The 22,344-nt window shown below is 46.8% G+C and overlaps 1 protein-coding gene across 3 annotated transcripts in view; it reads left to right on the top strand.

The window, feature by feature from the left end:
• The window catches only part of DIS3L2 (DIS3 like 3'-5' exoribonuclease 2), a 187,567-nt gene that overhangs the window by 6,185 nt on the left and 159,038 nt on the right, over positions 1 to 22,344 (top strand). For 2 of the 3 annotated variants that reach the window (XM_068691642.1, XM_068691645.1), the window contains 3 exons: positions 13,848 to 14,006; positions 14,303 to 14,445; positions 20,088 to 20,141. In XM_068691642.1, the coding sequence (XP_068547743.1) occupies positions 13,848 to 14,006; positions 14,303 to 14,445; positions 20,088 to 20,141 (356 nt within the window). Of the gene's footprint in view, positions 1 to 13,054; positions 13,276 to 13,847; positions 14,007 to 14,302; positions 14,446 to 20,087; positions 20,142 to 22,344 lie in introns of all 3 variants that reach the window. The other variant, XM_068691643.1, reaches the window with a different exon arrangement.

The raw sequence follows: 22,344 nt of genomic DNA, 5'->3' as shown, positions 1-22,344 counted from the left end.
TGTAGAAGGCTTCAGGCAGCGAGGAGCAGGTCCCTGTTGATGTCCTCTCAGTGGTACAGCAGTTCCTGCGGCCCTGGGGGCAAGCAGAGAGGTTTGTGCAGCCCCAGCAAGTGTCACGGACCCTGGAGCTCGCTGCTGGCGATGTCCCTGCTAATTCCAACACCTTGTCTTATTTGGGGGAAAACCCTGAGGTATAAACTGGTCAGAATTGCTCTCTGGCTCTCCCAGAGGGAGCTTGCCTTGTTTACGATCCCCCTGGTGCTTTTCTCTGCTCACCCAGAAGCGAAGCCCATGAGTGCCTCTGGAGGGCTGCTTTGCAGGAGGAGCTAATTTGAAATTGCACTTGGTTTTATTCCCTGTCGTGATTGCTGTTGTCATTCTGCACTGTAAGCCCCCCAGCCCTGTCTTGGAGGACAGAAATAATTCTTCTGCAGCAGGTAATTAGGAGGCTGACCACGGCAGTCCCTCCTGCCATTGCAGATAGTGCCTGTTTTTACAGAGTGCTGCTCTGTCAGCCGCTCGTCCAGCTGTCCTGACATATTGCCCTTAAAAAGTAATGAATGGTGGGGGGAAAAGGCTGACTTGGGAGCTCTGGCTTTGGGTGAACTTGAGGAGCAACATGCTTAAAACTTGCAAATAGCCCTGTCCTGGAGGGAGCTGTAATTAGCAAATGGAACCTGCCACTTATCAGCGAGGATGCTTCGTCACAGCAGGCTGAAACATCCTGTTACTCATGAGGCTGGCTCCTTCTGCACCAGGCCTGCTGTTTTTTCTTCAAATCATTCTTTTCCTCCACCTCGTCTGGTGCTCAGGAGGTGGTTTCCCAGCTGTGGAGCTGGGATGCAGGCTTAGAGAAGCATCATCTGGCTTTGTGCAGTTGTGTGTCCTCAGGATGTGCTGCATAGCTCCTACTGGCGTGTGTGTGTGTGTATTTGTGTACGGGTCTCCTATAATTGCTGTAAGATGTTGCATTTCTCAGAGCTGCCTGAAAACAAAGCATACCAGAGGCTTTGTAAAAAATCCCAAAATAACTTTGTGGGGTGAAGCAAGAAATGCAGATTGAAGCAACGCACTAAAATGCATGTGGGCTCCCCTGCGCCTCGCTTTCTTCTCTGTTCGGGGAAATTCAGGATCCGTCCTCTCTCCTACATGGCCAATTTATTTTTCCTTGGTTAAGAGATGTCTCTGGTGTGACAGCATGCCCCTTGCCTGCTTTCCTGCTTTTGGGGCTTTCAGCAGAAAGTCCTGCTGAGCTCCCACTGGCTTTGTAGTTTTTAAGCTTCTGTACCAAGAGCTAAACTTTGCTCTTCTTTTGGAGCTTTTCCACATCTCCCTGCCCCAACTCCTTGGCGTTGTGCAGAGATTTAGTGGAGGTTGTCACCATCTGGATTGCCCAAAGAGTTTTGCATCAGGAGCTTTGGGTTTGAACCACCCTTGTCTGAAAGGTGGCACAGCGGTGGAGCTCACCTGGGGTTCACTGTAGGGGATCTCAGCAGTCTGCCTTGCTGCGTATAGGCACAGATCGCAGCTCCAACCTCTGCGAGCATAATTGCTGTGAAGCCTGTTCTGAAGTTTCTTAAACCATAACGAAGCAGAAAATCAGTCGAAAGCGTCACTTTAAATTATGATGCTTATAGATTTTCATCTCATGCAATTTCCCTGCTAGTTTTTTCCCTCGGTCTCCAATCCTTTAGGGTCTTTGGGTGTTAAAATTTCCCTAACAAAAAGTTCCCTTAACAGAACGTCTTTCATGAAGTCCTCTGGGTTGTTTTCTGTTTTTTTTTGATCAAAGGCTCTAAGGGTTTTCCCACTTCAATCCGGCATTAGTCATCAAAATCTCTTTTCAGACAGACCACTGCCTGATGTTCCTGTCATAAAAGAGCTCAAAACCCCCCTTTTCCTTGAGGACAGAAGCGCTGACTCTTTCTGCAGCATCTGTCTGTCACATGCCGGTGGTTGAGATTTGTAGGGCTGCTAAGTGAAACTTCGTCTGAAATACCTGTGATGCATCACGTTATTGGTGAGTCCTTTAGAACAAGCCCTGTTTTAGTCGGGGCAGGAAGGCTGCGGCCGCTTTCTGAGTACACGTGCTCCTCAGCCTGCTTGTGGGGGAACGCTGCTGACAGTCTGCTGGTCTGCTGGAAAAATCCCCAAAAAAACACACCAAAAATCAAGTGTCTGTGTAAGAGAAGTGCCCTCCGAAGGTGGGTGCAGGGGGATTTTTGGGAACGCCATCCCCTGACCACGCTCATTTTCAAAGGATGTCAGGAGCTGCTAGAGCTGAGAGGGGGGCGGCTGTTGGTGCTGAAAGCTGGGGTGGGACAGGGCGCTGGTGCTCCTTTGAAGGCTGATCGCTCTGAAATGAGTTCAGATTTTTCAGATACACCGTCTCCAGCTGTACCTGCTGCCATCCTCCTTGGGAAGAAGACCCCCACCGACCGCCAGGTAGCCTCCTGCAGCTGCCCTCACAAAAAGCTTTGATGTAGGGGAGGCACCTTGCCCGTCTGTCAGCGTCAGCAGCCCCCCGAGAGGGAACAGCCAGCTCCTGGGTCACGGCATGCTTTGTCTGAGACCGTGCAAGATTCCCGTGGCCCCTTCTGATTTACTGTTTGTCTGACGCTTGGCATTTATTTGCCCGGTCTGTGATATTTAACCAGCTTGGGCAGCTTCCACAGAGGAGTGTCTCTGGCAAGCAGGCTGGTGTTTAGCGTCGTAGCTTGAAAAAAAAAACAACAATTGTTGGTGTTGGATGGAGTTGTTGTGTTTGTGGCTGCAACCCTGACATTTGCAAGGTTCAGCACAGGTGAAGGAAATGTCTTGGAATGGCTTTCCTGCAGGCTCGATGGGCACAGCTGATCAAGAAATACCGGGCTTAATAAGATGCCAAAATCCCAGGGCTTTTGTCTTGCCATCATCCAATGCAGCACATTTTGTGTTTGCCTTTGTTTCTCTGCAGGAGCTTTGAAGGGAAAACGATAGATGGGAAACCTTGCAAGGCAAATTTCAGAGCGTTACTTTTTAGCGGCGAGCCTTCCAGTTCTTGCGTGGAGAAATTCAGAGCTCAAGAATGCTGCTATCTCCCTATCTGGCACCCGTAAATGTGAGCCAGCGATGGAGCAAAGGCCGCAGAATCAGCTCAATAAATGGAGAATGCTGGTTGCTGTGGAAATCTCTTAAATGCAGCTAATCTTGCCAAGTCTAATGTAGTGTTTAGGTGATGTTAATCATCGTAATAGGATATGGGAGGGAAGGGAAAGCTGGATTTACTGTATTGCCCCATCTGAGAAGCACTGGAGAGATAGGATGCTCCTTTCTCTAATGGTTCAGCAACGTCATCGCGGACATAAATTTGGGCTGCTTTTGATAGGAAAAATGCTGCATTCCTGAAGCTTGTGCAACGAGCATTTTTGGCTAACATCAGCTCTAGTATGTGAGTTAATATCTGATGCATCCTCTCCTGGGGAGATGAGATCCTGCCGCGTAGAGTCTGTGGGTTTGGGATCCCATCTGATAATCACTGTCTGTGCCCGTCACCAGAGCCCTGAGTGCGCCGAGCTGCAGCGGGACCAAATTCTGGGGCAGGAGCCCTCGCATCCAGCAGCAAAGCCTTTATCTCCCTGCAGCAGCATCCTTCACGTGCCGGTCTTTGTCAGCAGAGATGCTTCTTACTGTTGACTTGATTTTTTAAAACTGTTTTTTCCATCTTTATCTCCAATCTCTGAAATCAGGCGTCCATCGTGTAGCTCAGACTACTGGGTCTGTCCGCGTGATGTCAGTCCCAGGAAAAAAATCCACATTGGGCTACTCCAGGAATTGATTTTAAATTTTAATTAGTTTTCAAACCGTTATTCAACTTTGTCATCGTTTTCTGTAGCCAAGGTTGTGTTGAGTTCCCTCGGTGTCAGTTTCTTCTGGGCTGGAGCTTGGTAGAATCACAGCCCGGGTGTAATGGCTTGGGAGCTGCTCGGCTGCACTAATTACCAGTTCTCAATTTAGAGCCGCGTTTACCAACAGGTGTGGCCGGTTCCTACAGGGTCGCATTCTGCCCTGTGCTGTTTCATACTTCTGTCCATGATCAGGAAGAAACCACGCCAGCATGGCCGAGAGTTTCTTGGGAGCGTTGAGTAATGGGGGCGGTCACTGGCAGCAGGCAGAAGAAAATCCATGGCCCGGGCCTGCGCAGAGCCATGCGAGCGGTGTGAGGAGCCCAGTGTGGGAAGCAACAGCTTGGAAAAAAAAAAAGTTTGGAGCTTTTTGATGGATTCATCAGCTGAACATCCCCCTCCTGTGAAATGTGGCCAAGAGGGTAATGTACGAGCATGGGAACTGCAAGATGGAGTAGGGGCTGCGTGTGTCTTTGGCACGGCAGCAGCAGCAGCTTCGGGAGCGCTGAGTCCTGTGGTGATGCCCTCTGTTCGGGGAGGATGGTGATGAATTGATGAATCCTCCGAGGAGGGCCACGAGGAAGATTAAAACGCCGGGATCACGAGTGACTGATGTGAGGAACCCTGCTTTACTTATCAAAGAGATGCTTGGGGGAAGGGAGCTCTCAGCAAATTGCCTACATGGGGAACAGATGTTCAATAATAGGCTACTCAGTTGAGCGGATTATGATATAATGCATCTGAGGCTAAACAAATCCAGGCTTGAAATAAAGCACAATTTAGCAGGGAGGGTAAATGACCACTGGAACGGTTTTACCAAGGCTTGTGCGATGTGGGCTCTTGCTGGCACATTTAAAAGCCTCGATAAGAAATGCTCCCCACCCACACCCCAAAGCGTGCTGCAGTTCAAACACGACTTAATTTCGGAAAGCCCTCTGTCCTCTGCTATCCACGGGGTCAGCCAGCCACATGCCCCGATCAGCTCCGGCCTCTTCAGGCCATCTCCGAACCATTTTTATCTCGGGTCCTGAGGCAGGACACGCGCTTTGCAGCCACCATCAGCAGCTGATTGTGATTCCTCTGCAGGCCCTGCTTGCTGCAGGGCTCTCGCTGTTGCCCAGCTCTCCGACCACCGCTTGTGGCTCCCGTGGCCAGCATGTTGGTGGCCAGCCCTCGCCCTCCCACCTCCAGCCCCTGCTCCGCGAGGTGCTGTGGGCTGCATGTCCCTAACTCCCTCTTGTGGGGAAATCCAGGCTGTGGAGAGCTGTAACTTGGCTGGGGCAGGATGGAAAAGATGCTGGGATCCACCGCGTAAAATGATGTCTTCGGCGACAAAAATAAAAACTTGCAGGGTGCTGAAGGAAGATGTCAACGCTGCAACCCCCAGATGTATGGGGCAGCTCATGCCTTGGAGACTACGTCCAGCTTTCTATAGATAAAAGCTGGCAGCAGTAATGCATTTTGTTCCATTTGTATGTTTTCTAAACGTTTTTTTCTTCCATAATACTAAGGGCCATGAACTCCGTACCTAATACATCAAGCGGGCAGCACGGAGAATGGTTCCTCAGCAGGTTGTTCTATTCTGCAGCACATACGGTAACCTCGGGATATGCATGAAGCTGAAAGCAGTCCTTTCATTTTCGGCTGTTAACATCTCCTAGTGCATTAGCACCTCCCGACAGGTGCCTTTCAAAGCCTCTTGACTTCTTCTGATCTTCGAGGAGCTCGCTTGAAGCCCGGGGAAATCAAAGGGAGAACTTCCGCGATGTTTTCGAAGCATTTTTTTTTTCTTGAAGCGTTGAAGGAGCCTGTTCGCATCGTAGCTGGATGAAACAAAGAGACAAATGTCTTGTGGAAGACGATTTGGGCGAAGGGAAGGATTGGGGGCCGTGGAAGCAGCCCTGACCCACATCCCGAGGCAGGAGGGGAAGCCTGGAGGAGCGCAGTCATCAGGCGGGGTAAGGTGGTGAGGAGGTCACGGGCAGGGTGGAGCAGGTTCACAGAGAGTCCTGAAAACCAGAAGAGCTGTATCCCCTCCCTGACAACGCCGCTGAGCTGCTGCACGCAGCTGGAGCACAGTAACTATTTTGATAAACTTTTAGTCTATTGCTACTAAATGAGTTTCGTCACCAACCCCCAGTTCAGAGCCTGGAATGGTTTCTTTGGCTCTCGCGCTCGTAGTATTCCTACAACACAAACCTCGCTGAGGAATTGGATAAAGCTGCAATTACTGCCTGAGTTACCGAAGGCAGAGTCTTTGCAGGCATGAGGATGCTTGGAAGTGTTTTGCGAGAGGAAGCATGGTGTCGCGGGCACATGATCTTGGCAGGCAGGAGCAGTTTCCACAGCATTGTTTTCTGCAGCAGAAAGAATCCATTCTGCATTTTTCTTCACTTCATTTTTTTTTTTCCCCCTCAGAGCACGGGCCCTTTCAGAAAGCCAAAGTCAGCAACACCATTTTTCATTTTCCCTAGGTCCATATTGAAACCTAAGGGTGTACAACACAATAGTTGCGACTAAGCCCGTGCAGCTTAAAGCAAAGCAGCAGTGGCAACGTGAGCTTCCCACCAGGCAGAGTGAGTCTGGAAATGCGCTGCTGTCTCTGCTCCTGTCTCCTTTGTGTCCATGCATGTGCCACTTTGTTTTTTGCTACCTCCATCTCTCAGTGGGGATGTTTCATCCTCGGTGGCGTGTGGTACGGTCACCTCCAGAAGCTCAAACCAAACAGCCTGTGGTTCTCCATCCTGTTGGTCACCGGCTGGGGTGCAGGACACTTTGACCCCACGGGGCCAGGATTCCTTTTGTGCTTTTTCCTTCCACCCTTCTGTGCAGATTTTGGCAGACTTCCTGCCGAAAATATTGGGAGAATCACCCTTTCCAGGGAGGCAGGGCGAGAGCATGCTCCAGCTTTGTTCCCGGGTGTGCAGATGGCCGATGGTTGGACCACATCCCGGCACATTAGCACGGTCGTGCTGGTGGGTGAGCTGTTGGCCAGCATGGCCAGGGCTGCTCTTACTGGTGACCAGTTGGGCTGCTGCTGCAGGAACTGGTTTGCTTTGAATCGCTTCTGAAATCATGTTTCAGAGGTTGAGCACGGGCTGTCTTCTCGCTTTGTTTTGATTTGTCTAGACTCTGGGAAGCTCGAATTTACGCCATGGCTGGGCCCCAGTGGCCCGTCGTAATGGGTCAATTAGTGCAAACTGGTGGGCATGGGAGCGAGGCCTGGCAGCCGAATTTCAATACATCATCCCCTCGGTTCAGGACATTTGCATATGATTTGCATTTTGGCCGAGCCCACGCATGTAAATGTAGGGCTGCATTGTTTCTCTTCTTTGAATGACTGTTTAATCAACTTTAAACTTAATTATGCAATCCGCCATCTGCCCAAATCCCTATAGTGCTGCCGTGTCACCGTCCTCTTCTGCCACGATACCCCCTTTCCTGGAAATTTACCTACTTTTAAATTAAGATAACATCAAATCTCCTACATCCTCACTACTTCAGGAGGACCCGTGGTCGTGTTGTAGGATCTCCCTTCAGCTCTGTGGCGCAGTCCTGGATTTTGTTGGATTGCGGTGCAGCACGGGAGTATTGCAGAACCATCAGTTCGGGATTATTTGGGTTTGCTTCATCAGAGATCTTTATTTGCTTGTGGTGAGGAGAACGTGCTCTCAGCCTTTCTCTTAGCCCACAGATTGAACATTTGACATACTGCCTAGCAGGCTTATCTCCAGAAGGTCTTTGCTGCAATGGAACCTCACCGAACTGATACCGTATCTCCAAGCCTTTCCACTCCTAAATCTCGAATGAATTCTTTCCCATGACATCCTCCTTTCTCCCTATTGCTTTGTCTTTCATCTTGAACCTTGAACCATCGGCTTTATTTAACCTGTTGCTGTAAACGCATCGAGGTGGCTGTGGTTCGAGGCTTTGGGGGAGCTGAGCTCCCTCCGATCCCGAGCACGGGCTGGAGAGGAGCTGAGCTCACGGGGAGCGTGGTGGGTGGATTTTGGTCCTGTTTGTGTTGCTGGGCCACTCGCATGGCATTTTGCTCGAGACACCGTCCAAGGAGTATCCTTTTTCTTCCTGGTACAGAAGTCTTTCTCTGAACAGCTACACCGACAGCTGTCTTTGTGTTTTTCCTTTTAAAACGAAACAGAACAAAAAAGTACTTGGCTGTTACCATTCGCGGGACATTTAATCTCTTAAATCCACAAAATGTTTTTGAAAACATAAATAGCTGGTTGCTTGTGACCTGTCTGCGACCAGTGTTTTTATTGTCATAGCTTGCGTTTGAGATCTCTCTGCTGGTGTTTGTTGTTTTTGCCTGTGTGAGGTCATCTGCTCCTGGATGTTGTAGTGGTCATTGAATTGCCTGGGGTATGAGTTAGTCAATTCTATGAAATGGCACGTACTGGATGTTGCTGGTGCATTACAAGCTAAAAACAATTTAACAAATGTGTTCCAGCTTTTGAATGTTGAGAGGGAGCTCTTTCGGAGGCCCCGTTGAGCAGCAGAATATATCAAATAGCTTTTACGTTGCCTGTTTACACCTAGGAAAGGGGAAGATGTGGGGATCCTAGCAAAACCTCCCCGATGTTAAGGCACTTTGTACTGACAAAATATGCTTTTGCTGGTAGAATTTGTTTGATTTTGGAGAAAGAAATGAGTAGTTGCCTGGTACAGCTGCATCAGCACTGGGATCTGAGATTTTTGGGTCGCTAGATGTCTTCAAAACCAAGCAGGGTTTCTGTAGGCTGAACTTTCATTCTGGGATTGTTAATGTGCCTGGATACCCATCAGCTTCCATAGTGAAGTAAAGTCGCAGGCAGGACTTCTTGGCGGGTAGCAGAAAGCATTCGTTTGCTAAAAGACAGAATTTGGCTTCTAAAACTTGGTTTGCAAGCTCTGCCAGCAGCCCAGGGGCCAGCTTGCACTTGACAGTTTGTGAGCTGGTGCTTGGGGTTGTGGCGCGGCTGGACTCTATTCCTGGGGTCCCTACTGGGGATGGGAAGGAACATGCTTTGTTTAGCTTAACTGGGCTGAGACAGGAGCACAGGGCTAGGCAGGGGCTGGCGTTGGAGTAGTTCTCCTTGCCTTTAGTGGGTTAATCCCTGAGTTTTGGGGTGGGCAATGCCGGGTCACCACGGGTAGCCTCCGTGCCGTGCCTTCTGGCTCATGGGTGTATCCTTCCAGTGGCTTAGTAACTGCATAGCTGGGCTCTCTTGAAGAATTAAATGTCAGGGAACCTCTTGGAAGGTTTGAAGGAAATTGGCTTAAGTCATCCCAACGTGTCAGCTCTGAAGCGAACCATTGGAGGAACACGGACAAATATTTAGTAACCATGTGTTGAGAGCATCTCATTAACTGATAACAGATTGTTCTATTGCATGTTATCAGTTCTGAGCTACGCTTCTGCTTCTTTTCATGCTCATACTGACTGGATAAGCGATGGTATTTGAAAGATTCCTTTGCACATGCAGATCATGATCTAACACCGGGGAGCAATGGAAAATCCCCTTAGCGATGGCAGAGCCAGCAGGAGCGTTGATGCCCAGTCCTGGGTGATAACGTAAGTAGTAGGCAGAAGTATTTAATGCTGAAAAAGTTCATAATAATGGGGGATATAGTTCCCTTCAACACCACGTCTTTTTTCTTAAAAAGAAGGAACACATCAAGGTGGCTGTCGGTGGGGTGGGACCCCTGAACGCATGGGGCAGTTTCCAGCTAACACCAACGTTTCGGCACTATGAGGTGCTCCTGTCCTTGCCAGGAGAGCTGGGCTGGTGACAGCTGGACGTGCAACAGGAGGTAAAAATGGCGAGTGAAAGTAGATGCCCTTCGACAGGAATGGGATTGCCATACAGAGGTGACTGTATGTTGGGATTTACCTTGGGTTTTCAGGTAAAACCAGTTGATGCTGGATCCTGGCTGAGCTGCATCCGAGGAGTCATGCATGTGCTAATGAAAATTCAGTAAGAAACACTTTCCATCTCTGTTGGCAGTAGTCAAACAGCTTGCCACGTGTTAGTGGGCAATTGGAAACGTTTTAGTTTTGGCAAATTGCATTTAGGATCTTGGTTGTTTCTTATAGGAAGTAATATGCAAATTTTTGTATAATAATTAAAGACTCCCTGGCCTTGCTAAGTTCACGTTTAGTTGAACATATCAGTTGATTTAGTTGACCATCTAGTTGATCAACTGACTAATAGATGTGAAATTAAATGCAGTAATTTCCTAAACCTAAGCTATAGAGCGATTTTGCCGGAATTATGTCGAAATAAGCTAAACTGAACCATCTAACCGCCTCTTTTCCTGTAAGGCTGATCAGATCATTCTGGGAAGCTGCCGTGTGCAGTTTTTTCCCCAAGATGAGATGAATAGATAGGCTGAAAGATCAAAAAGCTCTGTTGCACAATGTCGCTGCGCTGAAGTGGAGGTGTGATGAGTGGGGCTTGGGCTCCGGGTCCCAGCTGGAGCCAGCCTCCGGCTCCATCCCTTCTGCTCCTCTTGTGGTGCCTGCATCAGAGTAAAAGGGGAGTCACTGGTTGTGGGCCAGTCTTCAAGCCACTCACTTCTTGTGCCTCTCCTGCCATGAAGGTGGGAGCTGTTTGTTTCCCAGAGTGCTCCCTCTGGGCTAGATTTTGGCATTTCCTTGCTGTGCGTGTAGACCTGCTGCCTCCTCCTTAGGTGCTCCTCTGCCACCCTTTGTAGGGAGCCTCCGTGCCCGGTATCTAGGCTGTCACAGCTAAAATCTCCCCCCAAGAGGACTTGAGGTAGGGAACAGTCAGTCCCCTTCCCTCAAATTGTAACTCCTGGTAATTCCTGCTGGCAGCATCACGCCTCTAGAAGTCCTGGGGACTGCAGCCCCAGAGCAGCTCCGTGCCATCCGTGCAGCCAGAAGCTCGTACCCAACCACCTTGTATTTGCTGTGCTGTGGGGGCATTCGTGTTTTGGGTTAGCCTTGCGTGCACTCATGCTCTGCATTCCAGCTTTGAGTGGTTCTGTGCGTGCACATTTTGGTGCTTCACCACCCCAGTTGGGATCTATCAACCACCCCCAGCTCCCAGCCTCTCCACTTCAGTCTCACTTCTACTGAAGTTTAAAAAAATATTGTATGGTATTTGTTTCCTTATTTTTTAAGCCATCGAATATTTAATGTCTAGAATGCACTACTGCTTCATGTGACATCTCCTTATCCTAAACTTCATCTTACAAATCACACAACTGTAACAAGGCAGAAAAAGCAGGCATCCTGCCACACCTGCTGCTGGAATAGAGTTGCACCAATTCCATCCCTGCAGTAATTTCGGGAAGGATATTCTCAGTGTACCCCACACTGTCTGTAGAGTTTTGTCAAGTTACGTTTTGCATTGTAGGATGATGTCTGTTTGTCCATCAGAATATTAATGCTGGGCAGCAGGAAAGCTCATGGTGAGAAATATTTCTAAGTTGCAGAGTGAAGGGACAGGTGTATGAAAGAGGGAAATACTGAGTCGGGTTGAAACAGATGGCAACCTGTGGTTTCCTTTCCCCTTTAAAAGGAGAAACACGAGCAGTGACACTGGTGGGGAATCAGAGGCGTTCCAGTTGAGTGCTAATTGTGACAGTTGTCTGTGGCTTTGTAACAGGGCTGGTTTTGTTTAGCTCTAAATGTCGAGGCCAACGCGGTCAGATATTTATCCAAAGTGGCTGCGTGTGAGCCGGCTTGCAAGCCAGCTCCGTTGAAGCACAACTTGGTCGTTGGAGCACATTTTTTCTCTGGATTCGTGTCCAAGCCTGAGTGAATGAAGAAGACTGATGAAGAGCAAACCAAAGGCTGAGCGTTGGAAGTGTGCGAGTGCCTCTGGTGTGTCCCCTTGGCACGGAGAGGAGCTGCTCCACGTCTTGCTGTGGTGCATCGCGTGTGGCAGCAGTGGCCCAGGATTTTGGGAAGTGACAGCCCTGGCAAGTGCTGGGGCAGCTCTGCTCGGCAGGCCACCTCTGGCTCTCAGCTCACTTGCAAGCTTACCAGATACTGTTTTTCCTGCATTTTAATTCTCTTGTTTTTTCCTCCAGCTCCTCCGTAATTACCTGCTAAGATTTAGCCTTCTCTTTACCCCAAGTTCTCTAATTCGTAATAGTATTTTTGGCGACTCGCTGTCATAGAAACAAGGGCTGGAGAGGACCTTGAGGGCTCGTGTAGCCTCCTACCTCAAGGAAAAAAACGCTCTTTCAGATGGGCTCTGACAGACATCTGCCTCACCTATTTTTAAGGACCTCCACTGGGGCATGCTGCATGACCTCGGTGGGTCTAGGGCCTTGCTTTTTTCATAGTTTGCCTAAGATCCTGCTTCCTGTTCTCTTTGCAGTATTTAGGTGAGGTTCCTTCATCAAAATGTCTCTGAAAAGCTTCTCCAGAGCCAGCCGTGTTGCCAATTCATATGCTCTTCTCCTCAGATCCCTCCAGCCTGTGCTTTTATTTTAAATTTCTGTTATTGAACCTAATCCCTTGACCCTTGGGGCAGTTGCAAATCAGGCGTTTGCAAATCAAATGGTTTTAGTTCCGTGTAACGGGGTCTGCACAGGTAGCATCGCCTCTTGGGCACCCGTTGAAGCCTAAACTTGCAGTTGTGTTCCTGTTCTGTCACAGCTGCGGCCTCCCTCGTGTCCTCTGTGAGAGCACATGCAGGGAGTGTGCAGCGGCTGATCATGTACAGAGACCAGGCTACGCTGCCCTTATCCTTATCCTTACTCAACACATAGGTTCCCTCTTTATTTCAGCATCCCATTCGAAGCTCCTGCTGTGGCATTTGATCATTTTGGTGTGCTGGCCTGAGCCAGCACCTCACGCTGTCCCGCTTCTTGTCTTGGTCTCTCTTGAGTTAGGAGGATCCCTCCCTCCTCCTGCTGATTTCCCCGTTGTTGTATGTGGAAGTTGCTTTGTCTGTGACCCGGTGAAGTAGCAGATTTCTCTTATTGTGCTGTATATTTAAAGCCCTCTGCTGAAGTAGTGTTTTGTTTACCCTTTCTTCCCGCTGCTTCAGCTGAATTCCATTAAGCGATTTCTGGTTTAGTTTGTGAAGGGTATTGTGCGTTTAAAAAAAAAAAAAGAAATTAAAATAAATTGCCTTGTAACTTGGCTAGCCCCTTAGCAAATAAGTTGGCATTGCACGTTTTCTGACTTGCAGGTACAAGCTTGGACCCAGGGAGCGTAGCCAGGAGGGGCTGGAAGGCAAAGCTGTGATGACATGTTCAGTATCCAGGTGGAGGGCCAAGAGGGCAGCTGCACGGCGCTGGGTTGCATTCCAATGTGCTGATCCGTGGAACAGCGTTGGCATACGCTTTGGAAGCTGCTGCTTGCTCTCCTGGCTGTAGGGAAGGGTCTGAGGTGATGGCAGGGAAGGAAGGGGTGAGTCTTTGCAGAATATTTTCATACGATCGTGGCCTGTTCTGAGCAGGCTGGGCATTCGGAGCCCTGGCATTTCTTTGCGGTGTCATCGTGTGCATTGTTGCCTCTGGTAGCTCGAAAGTTAATTAGTACAGGGTGGGTTGTTGTGATTTTTTTTTTCTCCTTTTTCCCTGAACTACGTAATTTTAAATGCAAGTTGCAGGGAAGTTATATTTTCTCACTATTTGGGGGCTTAATGGGGTGGAGGCAGGGGCTTTGGAAACAGTTTAACAATTTCACATTTTATACGCTCTAATGAATTTCCCAGGATTTTGGAAGGGTTGTATCCAACTTGAATATTGTAATTTCCAGAGGTTCGTTTATGCTAAAGTTGGTGGTGGATTAAGAGGCACGAAGAGCCAACAGATTACAAATGAGCTAATGAAGACATCGTTTCTTTTGGATAAAGAGCATGACTCACAATTGTGACTTGTACTGAAGCACTGCAGACCACGAGGTTCACGAGGACCGTGAGTTGGCAGTGGGCTTCTTCCCTCTGTCCTCTGTTATTTCAAACTTTTGTTTGATTTCAGGTGCAGAAAAGAGAGGGTTTGCAAGGACCAGGAACAACTCTGAATCTGCAAGAGCTCCACAGAACTTCGATAGGAAGAGACAACTCTCTGAATCGCAGACAGAAACAATGAGCAATTCAGACAGCAGAATAAATCCTAGACAACTGGGAACTCCCAGAGGTATTAAAGAGTGCGTACATGCTTCAGGAATAAGCTGCCTTGAAGCATGTGCTAAGCGCTATTAAAAGATGGGCTGGGATGAATGCTCTTAACTCTAAAATGAGCTGTAAAAGGCTTAATTATTTGTAAAATATGATCATTCCAGGATTTTCAGTGCTCTGAAGTCGGGTGCCAGTATTTCTAGGCAAACCCTTTGCAAAAGTTCAAGCTCGAGTACAGAGCCCTTGTACAGCTGCTGCTAAGATATGTAGATAAGTTTGAAAGACAAGATAACTCTTATGAATTTCTGTTTGCAGGAGGATCCTATGCTGCTGCCCCGACATCAAGCGATAGAAAGAATCGAAATAAACCCACCCGAGGGAGGAAGAAGAGTATATTTGAAGCCTACATGTCAAAGGAGGATGTTTCAGCGGGACTGAAAAGGGGAGAGCTAATTCAGGTGCCTAGAACATAGAATGACCATGCTCATGTGATAAGTCTGTGGAAATCACAGGCAATTTTTGGAAGTGAATGCCAGCTAATTGCATGACAGGGAATTGATACACCGCTTGTACCTGCTTTCTCTGGAGGTTCTAGAAATGGGGTGGACCTTTTTACGACCAGCTGCAGTACAGTTTTTGATTTGATTGCAGATTGCAGTAAAATTCTGGATCCACAGTCTCGATGAATTGCAGGGATGAGCTGCTAGCCACAGTAGTGGTTGTTGTGGAGACTGTTACTTTTACCAAAGACAATCAAAAACATAGCAGATGCTGGCAGGCTCTATCTTTGTCAGTGTAAGTGAAAATGAATAGCCTTAGCAAGATACTTCTTGCTGAAATTCCTCACAAAGTCATTAATTAGTCCTTGACAGTGAGGTGCAGATGCCTTTTCTTCCAGATGTACTCTTCTTTTGTCAATCTGTTTCTACCAAATCTTCCCAGAAGTCTCCCTCCCACAAAAAAAGGGAGATATGCAGGTAATGCTGTGGTCCCTGAGGTCTCGTGGGGCTGTACTTACCACAGCATTACGGTAAAGGGTTATAAACTATGATACAGCCGCCTAAATTAATATCAAATGGGCATAATTTTCTATGTGCTGCATTAAGGTCATAGAGCTGCCCTAACCTCTGGTGACAGCATGGTTACTGAAGTGAGGCACAGATAGTAGATGGAGCAGAAGAGCACATCACTATTAGAAAATCAGTTGCCTGTTTCCTTTTGGTTATTTGCCTTGAACAGCTAGCAAGTTCCCATTTTTCAGATTCTGTGCCCATCAAAGATTGGACTTGTTGCTTCCATTTGGAGCAGCACAATTGAAGCCATAAGTAGGCAGCAAAATGTGGGATTGGACCTGCCATTTCTGTGATCCAGCTTACCCACAAGAGTTTTGCATAAAAGCAGGCAGGACCGAGGTTCACTGAGGTGCAGGAGAAGAGGAGTCTCCTACAACAGCAGCTGTAATAGTCTTCATCATGATGTAATGCTCAAGACACACCCGGCACCCCAGTGAGGTCAGATTGGCTGGGGAAAAGGCAGGTGGAAGTCAGCGAGGGCATGACAGACACTCATGCTGAGGCATCATTTACCCAAACACCCACTGGTGCACTGACATTTAATTTGTGTTGTAATGCTGGTGAGGTTGATATTTTCAGAGCTGCAAATGGCATTACCTACCTTTTTGTTTGGTTTCTTATTATAATTGTATAGTAATTCTTGCATAATAACATAATGGTGTGATTTCTGTTGTGTTTTGAGGATTCCACGTTTAAGATAGCCTAATTCCCTCCTGAAGACCAATCTGATCAACTCTTAGCTTTCAGAAAAATGACTACACAGCATATCCCTGCTAATTATCAGTGTGCCCCTCTGGGCTGCCCAGGCCCCAGGTCAGTGCCTTTTTAAAGAATCTCGTGGGCATCCACACTGGGAAGCAAATGGTAAGGGAAGAAATGGCAGCCTTGAGCTGGGCCTTCCTCTCATTTGATTTGAGATGGCTGCAGTGACATATAGCAACGACTAAAGGTTTTGCTTTACCATCAGGAGTGCTTTTGGTACCTGTTTGGTAATGCAGCCTGACAGCATTAAGTGCAATTAAGAGTGTGTAGACTGCTGGGGAGGTCGACTGCAGCTGCAGATGAGGCACATCAGACTATGGCTAGCACCTAAGAATCCCAGTGGGGTACTAAGTCCCATGAGACCTGTGACTGCATGTTATCTGGCAAAAGAATCCCCAATTCTTGGAATTGAGTGGTGTCTACTCCAGGTCATGTGCTGTGTGACTCTAAGAGTCATATGTACTTTCTTAGGCTGTAGCTGTTTTCCTTTCACCCAGTTCCATGTCTCAGGGAAACAGCTGAAGCTCTACGATTTGTATGTAATCATTTAGGGTTGAGTGTCACATCATGGGCATCCCAGCTCAGTATCTCTCATTTTTTACTCATTCATCCTCATCATCTCATCAAGACCATTCATCACTGCCACTCTGAAGGGGATATGTGAGATCTTGAAAGTACTTTTAGTGAATGGACAAATATTCAGCGCTGCTCTGTACAGTGGGAAGAGACAGTCAATAAATGCCTGTTGCATTAATCCCCAAATGCAGGGCATTCATCTGGCATGGTAGCCTGCAAAAATGCTCCACGAGAACCTGCAGAAGAAAAGAAACTTACTGGCCTGAATATGATGGTCCTGAGCAAACTTGAGTACTAGCCAGTCAGAAGCACCACTCTGAGCGAGGGAGTCCCCTGGAACATCCTGGAAACACTGGGTCTGGCTGGTGTGAGAACATCAGAGGTGTCTTAGAGAGGAGAGGCCCTACTGTGAGCTCTGAGGTTGCTGCTGTGCCCTGGCAATGGAGCAGTGCAGCTAAATGTGCCTGAAAGCACAAACTACTGGCAGATATGGGAGATCTCTTAGATGAAACACAAGTGCCATGAAGATAAAGCAGTCCTAAATAAGGAAGAACAGAAGTGTATCTTTATGGGCACCGACGTCTGTCAATAGTAATAGTCTTAATGACTTCTGGTACCGTATCTGACATAATTCAGTTTTCAGTAAGTTGCACGGAGAATTGTGCCCTGCGGGATTCCTGAATTCATTTAATCAGCGGACATGTGCAGAAGTGTCCTTCCACAAGATAAGGGGATCTGAGCACAGGTGCTTAGGAGCGCCTGGACTTCCCTGCCCATAAAGCTGTCTGCAGTGAGCAAACACCAAGCGTATCAGGCTAATTGCAATCACAGAGGCTGCTCTGAAGGCAAACAAGATTGAATAACTTCTGCGTAGTTACGTAAGCGGATGGTGTTGGCCGTGCACAACAGATGAAGTCAGGTTGTGCATTAAGGAACGTTGACCCAAAGGACCGTGATCATCTTGCGATGCGCCAGCCAGAACCTCATGTCTGCTCCACGCCTCCAGTGTCTCCCAGACCCTCCCTGCCGGGCTGCTGGGGTCAGGCGGAGTGAGTACGCACCATGCAGAGGCTCTTGGGCTGTGTTGCCATCAAGAGGATGTTTTTTTTCTTGGAGAGCTGTTCCTTTGCGCGTACGGATGCTGGGGTTTCCCTGATTTTTGTGGGTTATTTTTTCCACGTTGGCCTTGGTAGCAGGCAGGTACTTGAACCCTGACTTTTTTTTTTGTTTGACAGACAAAAAACATTTGAAGCATGTGTGTTACAATACCTCTTACAATCTGCTTGGTTTGAGATGCTTGAAGCTTAGTCTGAGTATTGCCTGTCCTGGTTCTAGCAGAGGAACTTGAGAAATCATGACCTTTTTGTATCTTGCTGGAGAAAGTTGAGGTTAGAAACTTTTTTTTGGCAACTCTTTGTGAAGCTGACTGGAATCATCAGAAAGTGTTTTAGAAACCTTCCTCCAAACCTTTTTCTTCCTTTTCAAAACAAAGGCCCTACTGACATAAAAACACTGATAAATATAGCAGCTATTATTCGTGAGCTATTGTAAAATAATATAACATTAGTGTGACATCATGAGACTCTGCAGCCAGATCCTCACCCCCGAATACACATATGAGAACAGTTGTTCGTTACAGATGGGGAGAGTGACTGGTTCCAGATATGATATCACAGCGTGAAATGTACAACATTGTAAATAGGATTTTCATAGGCACAGATAATAGGGCCCATCTGCTTTCTAAGATAAATTTTGGGAGTTCCTTGCTTAAAGGAAAGAGCTGAAGTATTTTAATGCTACATGACGTAAGAATTCTAATGCTGATCATAATTAGGCAGTGGTGCATATAAAATACAGAGAAACCCACTATGCTGTAAGCACGGTAACACATTTTTGTGTGTGTTTGCCTGAGCTGGGCGTCCGTGTTCATGTAGCTCCTTTGGTGCCTTCTGGGCCACGGGCACAAAATGTGATTTTTCACGGGCATAGTGGGCATTTGCACCTGGCTGATTGACAGCTGTCCCAAACTATTCAGCTGGGTTCTCCAGAGTAACACAAGATATCCCCTCGTCTGCTTTGTGCTGTTGGGTAGATACTGGCTATGGGAATTATTTGACTCACTGTCAAGCAGAGCAACCACCCGTGTTCATTTTCTCCTTTCTCTCCGTAGCAGCTTCTGTTACTAAGAGTGTGTTGGTTTTGATAGCTGATTGTGGGAAATAATAGGGGAAAAGACTATGGGGAGATTTTTGTAAAGTATCATGAGGCATAAAGTATCCCCATGGTTGCTCCTAATGGGTTGTTTTTGTTTTGTTTTTTTCTTGTACTGGGTTGTGCTTGCCATGTGGCTAGTGTGCTCATCAGTATTAGTTACATAAGGCAAAAATTAAAACATCACAGCAAAGTACTCAAATAATGCCTCAAGAATATAGAATATACAGCATTAAAACTTAAGCAAATAAAAACAATTTAACCAAACTTAAAACCAAACTTAAGTAAATAAAAACAATGAAAATCTTCCTAAATCTGCAAATTCCTTTTCAAGGCAGCAAAACTTTCACATGTAATCAGTTTTATTTTCCTGTTGTCTGTTTCCCAGAATAAAAAAAAAAAAATAATAATTCCTGGGAGAGGTTCCTGTGATTGCTTAACTCAGAAGCACAAATGGATGGAATCTGCTCATATAACAAATTGGCTGGTGTTATTTCAAATACACAGATGGAGAAAATTTTAACTTTTCATCACAAAGCAAACACCTGCATTAAGGCAGCTATCTAGTTAACAAAGCTGTATTTCCATAAGAATTAAATACCATCAGTTTTAACTGCAGCCACCTGAATCTCAGCTCCCAGGACCCTCTTGGGATGGGAATCACACTTGTGTAGCTTTTGACTTCTTGTTTGGCTCTCCCTTTCTCTTGGGTGGGCCTGACTGCAAGGAACTGCTTGGTTTACTTTGAAGGGATGATACGAATTTGTTGCAGGTGACTTGAACTTTGAGCTGGAAGGTAACAAAGACAAAATGGACAGATGAGAGTTTCAAATGTGTTTAAGATAGACTGACTTTGAAAGCCTTTAAGCAGAATTTAATGCTCTAGACCTGAAATGCTTGGTTTTAGAAAATTATTTTGATTCATCTATGAAAATGTTCTTTATCGTGGAGTTATTGCTAGTGTCTGTCTGCAGGAACTGCCTAAACAGCCAGAGCCTCAGAAGGCTCGCACCTGCTGCCATGCAACCTCAGCAGGTCAGCTTTTCCCTTTACCTCCTGTTCTCCAAAAAAAAGCAAAGCCAACGCTCAACGCTCTCCTTTTCCAAAGCAGTGCAAAACAAATGGTTTCGGTTGTCTGATTTTAAATGAAGTTGGTGGATGCTTGGCAGAAAATATGTGAAGGGAGCAGGAGGGCTTGGATCCTGAGTTCATCCAGTAGCAGCAACAGCTAATGATTCAACATCTCTTCCATGACAGACTGTAGTAGATCAGCTTAAGCCTATCATGAAACTGCCTTTTGGCTAGAAATTGCTTGGATGCTAAGTTGTCAAGACTTGAAATGTATAATGGAAATTTAGATGTATCTCTCGTGTTTCTCAGTAGATGTATTACCCACAGCTCTCTAATTTAACTGATCTTATATAAAATTAATAAGATTCAGGCATAATCTTTCTCCTTCTCTCTTTTTTTTTTTTAAGGGACCCTTGAGAATAAATCCTAAGAAGTACCATGAAGCCTTCATTCCATCTCCAGTAAGTGTAATTTTATAATGCTTTAAAGTTCATAAGTAAAGGTGCATTAATACAGGAGTTATGCTGTGTATGAAAGGTCACTCGGAGGTGAATGTGTTGGAATAAATGAACATGATCTGGATTTTCTTTTAAATCAGATATTCCCAAACAAATTTTGCTTTTTCATACCTCAAAGAACTACTTACTTATGCCGAAACTGGGGATACCACCGGGTCCCACAGACACCAGCTGAACTCAGATTTGAGGACCACCACATAGCGTAATTGTAAACCCTCGCTTTATGGCTACAGAAGTTTTATAGTCTTTCCACTGATTTAAGTTAATCTTCCCTAAACAAATATGCTCTCCATTTTCGATCTGCTGCATGAGCTAATTTGAAAAGTCATTCCAGAAATAATATGCGTGATTCTCTTTCATGTGCCCACTTTTGCACTAACTGTATATTGGTTGGCTTAGGATGTACTTCTGTCACATGGGACTGGTTTGTGCCTCTTCTCTCTTCTTTCTTTTTTATTTTTATTTTTTATTTTTGACAGAAAAGAGGGGCTCTCACAATTTCAAGGACTTCCAGTAAGGAAGGTGACATCACAGCTGGCACAGTCAAAAAGCCTTTTATCTGGAACTGACTTGGTCAAAGTGTTACTATCAATGAGAGAGAGAATTTCATATTAAAATGCTTTGTTGGTGTGGAGGAGAGAAGGCAGGGCCTGCACCAAGGCAGCGAAACACTGACCCTGTTGTTGCCCCTGCTACTGACAGCACTATTGTGCTGGAGCTTGTACTCAAAGCCTTGAAATTTGTGGCAGTGTCAGTTCACTTTATTCATTGGAGATAATGTTTTGGAGCCCCCTGTGTTAGAGAAGACTGGTGTTACAGAGGTGGAGAAAGGTCAGGGGTGCATGAAGTAGATTAACGTGACCTAGAGGAGGTACGGAGCAGCTCTCTAGTACATCAGTAAAGCAGGACTGAGTGTGTAAGTGAGCAAGGAACTGTGATACTTTCTTTATGGGTGGCCTCAGAGGTGTGATAAGTGTAAGCTGTTAAATATATTCTCTGAAATTACAAAATACTTGGTTCAGTGTGGAATCCAGCTACTCCTGTGAGTTTAATTGCATGTGAAGCTTTACCCTTAATTGCCCCTGGTGCCTTGTGCAGTAAGATAGCTCGCTGTTCTGCAGAGGAAGGTTAGCTGAGGTTATCTCACTTATCTTTCTACTTGATTTCTCTTTGTGGACCTGGATCCTAGAATCTGCCTTGTCCTGGTAACAAGCAGAATCACACCCAGATAGAGTTGACTGGCTGGTGTGGGCATGGTCCTCTCTTCAGCGGATGCTTTGGGAAGCGTGTCGGTCATATAACAGCAGTGGCCAGGGAGGGTAGCAGGAGGGTTTGTAGCCTTAGTATTCTGCAGGACTTCCCATCGTTGCCAGATGCTGCAAGAGCTACAGCTGTGAAAAATCACCCTTTCTCTCCTGCTGTTGACTCGGGCACTGTACCCCTTTCCCTTCAGCTCTCATTTGGCTACGGCTTCATGGAGTTCAAATGCAACAGCTGTTCACCTTTTAACAGCAGAAGTCCCAGGGTATTTCTTGCTGCAAATGTGCTCTGTCCGTCTCATTGTTGCGTGAAGAGTTGGGGCGTAGGTCCAGAGCCTTTCTCTTTAAAAAAAAAACCTCCTGGAGAATGGGCATGAGCATTTAAATCTCTGCCTCCTATCTTGTGCCATGGTGTGATGTCTGAAATGATGACACCGTCAAGTCAAAGAACGGTACTTCTAAGCACGAGTGGTGGAGTGTCTGTGGCTGGGCTGTGTTTGTGGAACATTTCTAGAGCAGATGAAAGGGTAGCAGGTCTTCCTCTTGTCTGATGGAGGCAGTGGCACCTGCCACTGATACTCACAGGTGGCCACCGAGTAGTACCAGTGCCCTGCTCCACTGTACCTGGAGGGCGGTTGAGATTTTTGCAAGGGGTCGTGTTCTGATGTAGTGTGGTTCCATTTTAACTTTGTTAGTGATCGGAAGTGCCAGCTGTGTGGAGCTCAAGACAGTAAAGGAAAAAGTGGGATATGCAAGGTTCTTGGAGGTATGGAAGTTCATCCGAGTCATGCGCCTGGAGCTCCAGGAATGGTTTTGCCCTGAGGCAAGAAACAAAGCTGATGGCAAATCTAAATACACCTGTTGGTGTAGGCACTGAAATTGACTGC

The sequence above is a fragment of the Anas acuta genome, chromosome 9, assembly GCF_963932015.1.
Source record: "Anas acuta chromosome 9, bAnaAcu1.1, whole genome shotgun sequence".
NCBI lineage: Eukaryota > Metazoa > Chordata > Aves > Anseriformes > Anatidae > Anas > Anas acuta.
The sequence above is the reverse complement of the archived record's forward strand: the minus strand, read 5'-3'. Positions and strand labels throughout refer to the sequence as shown.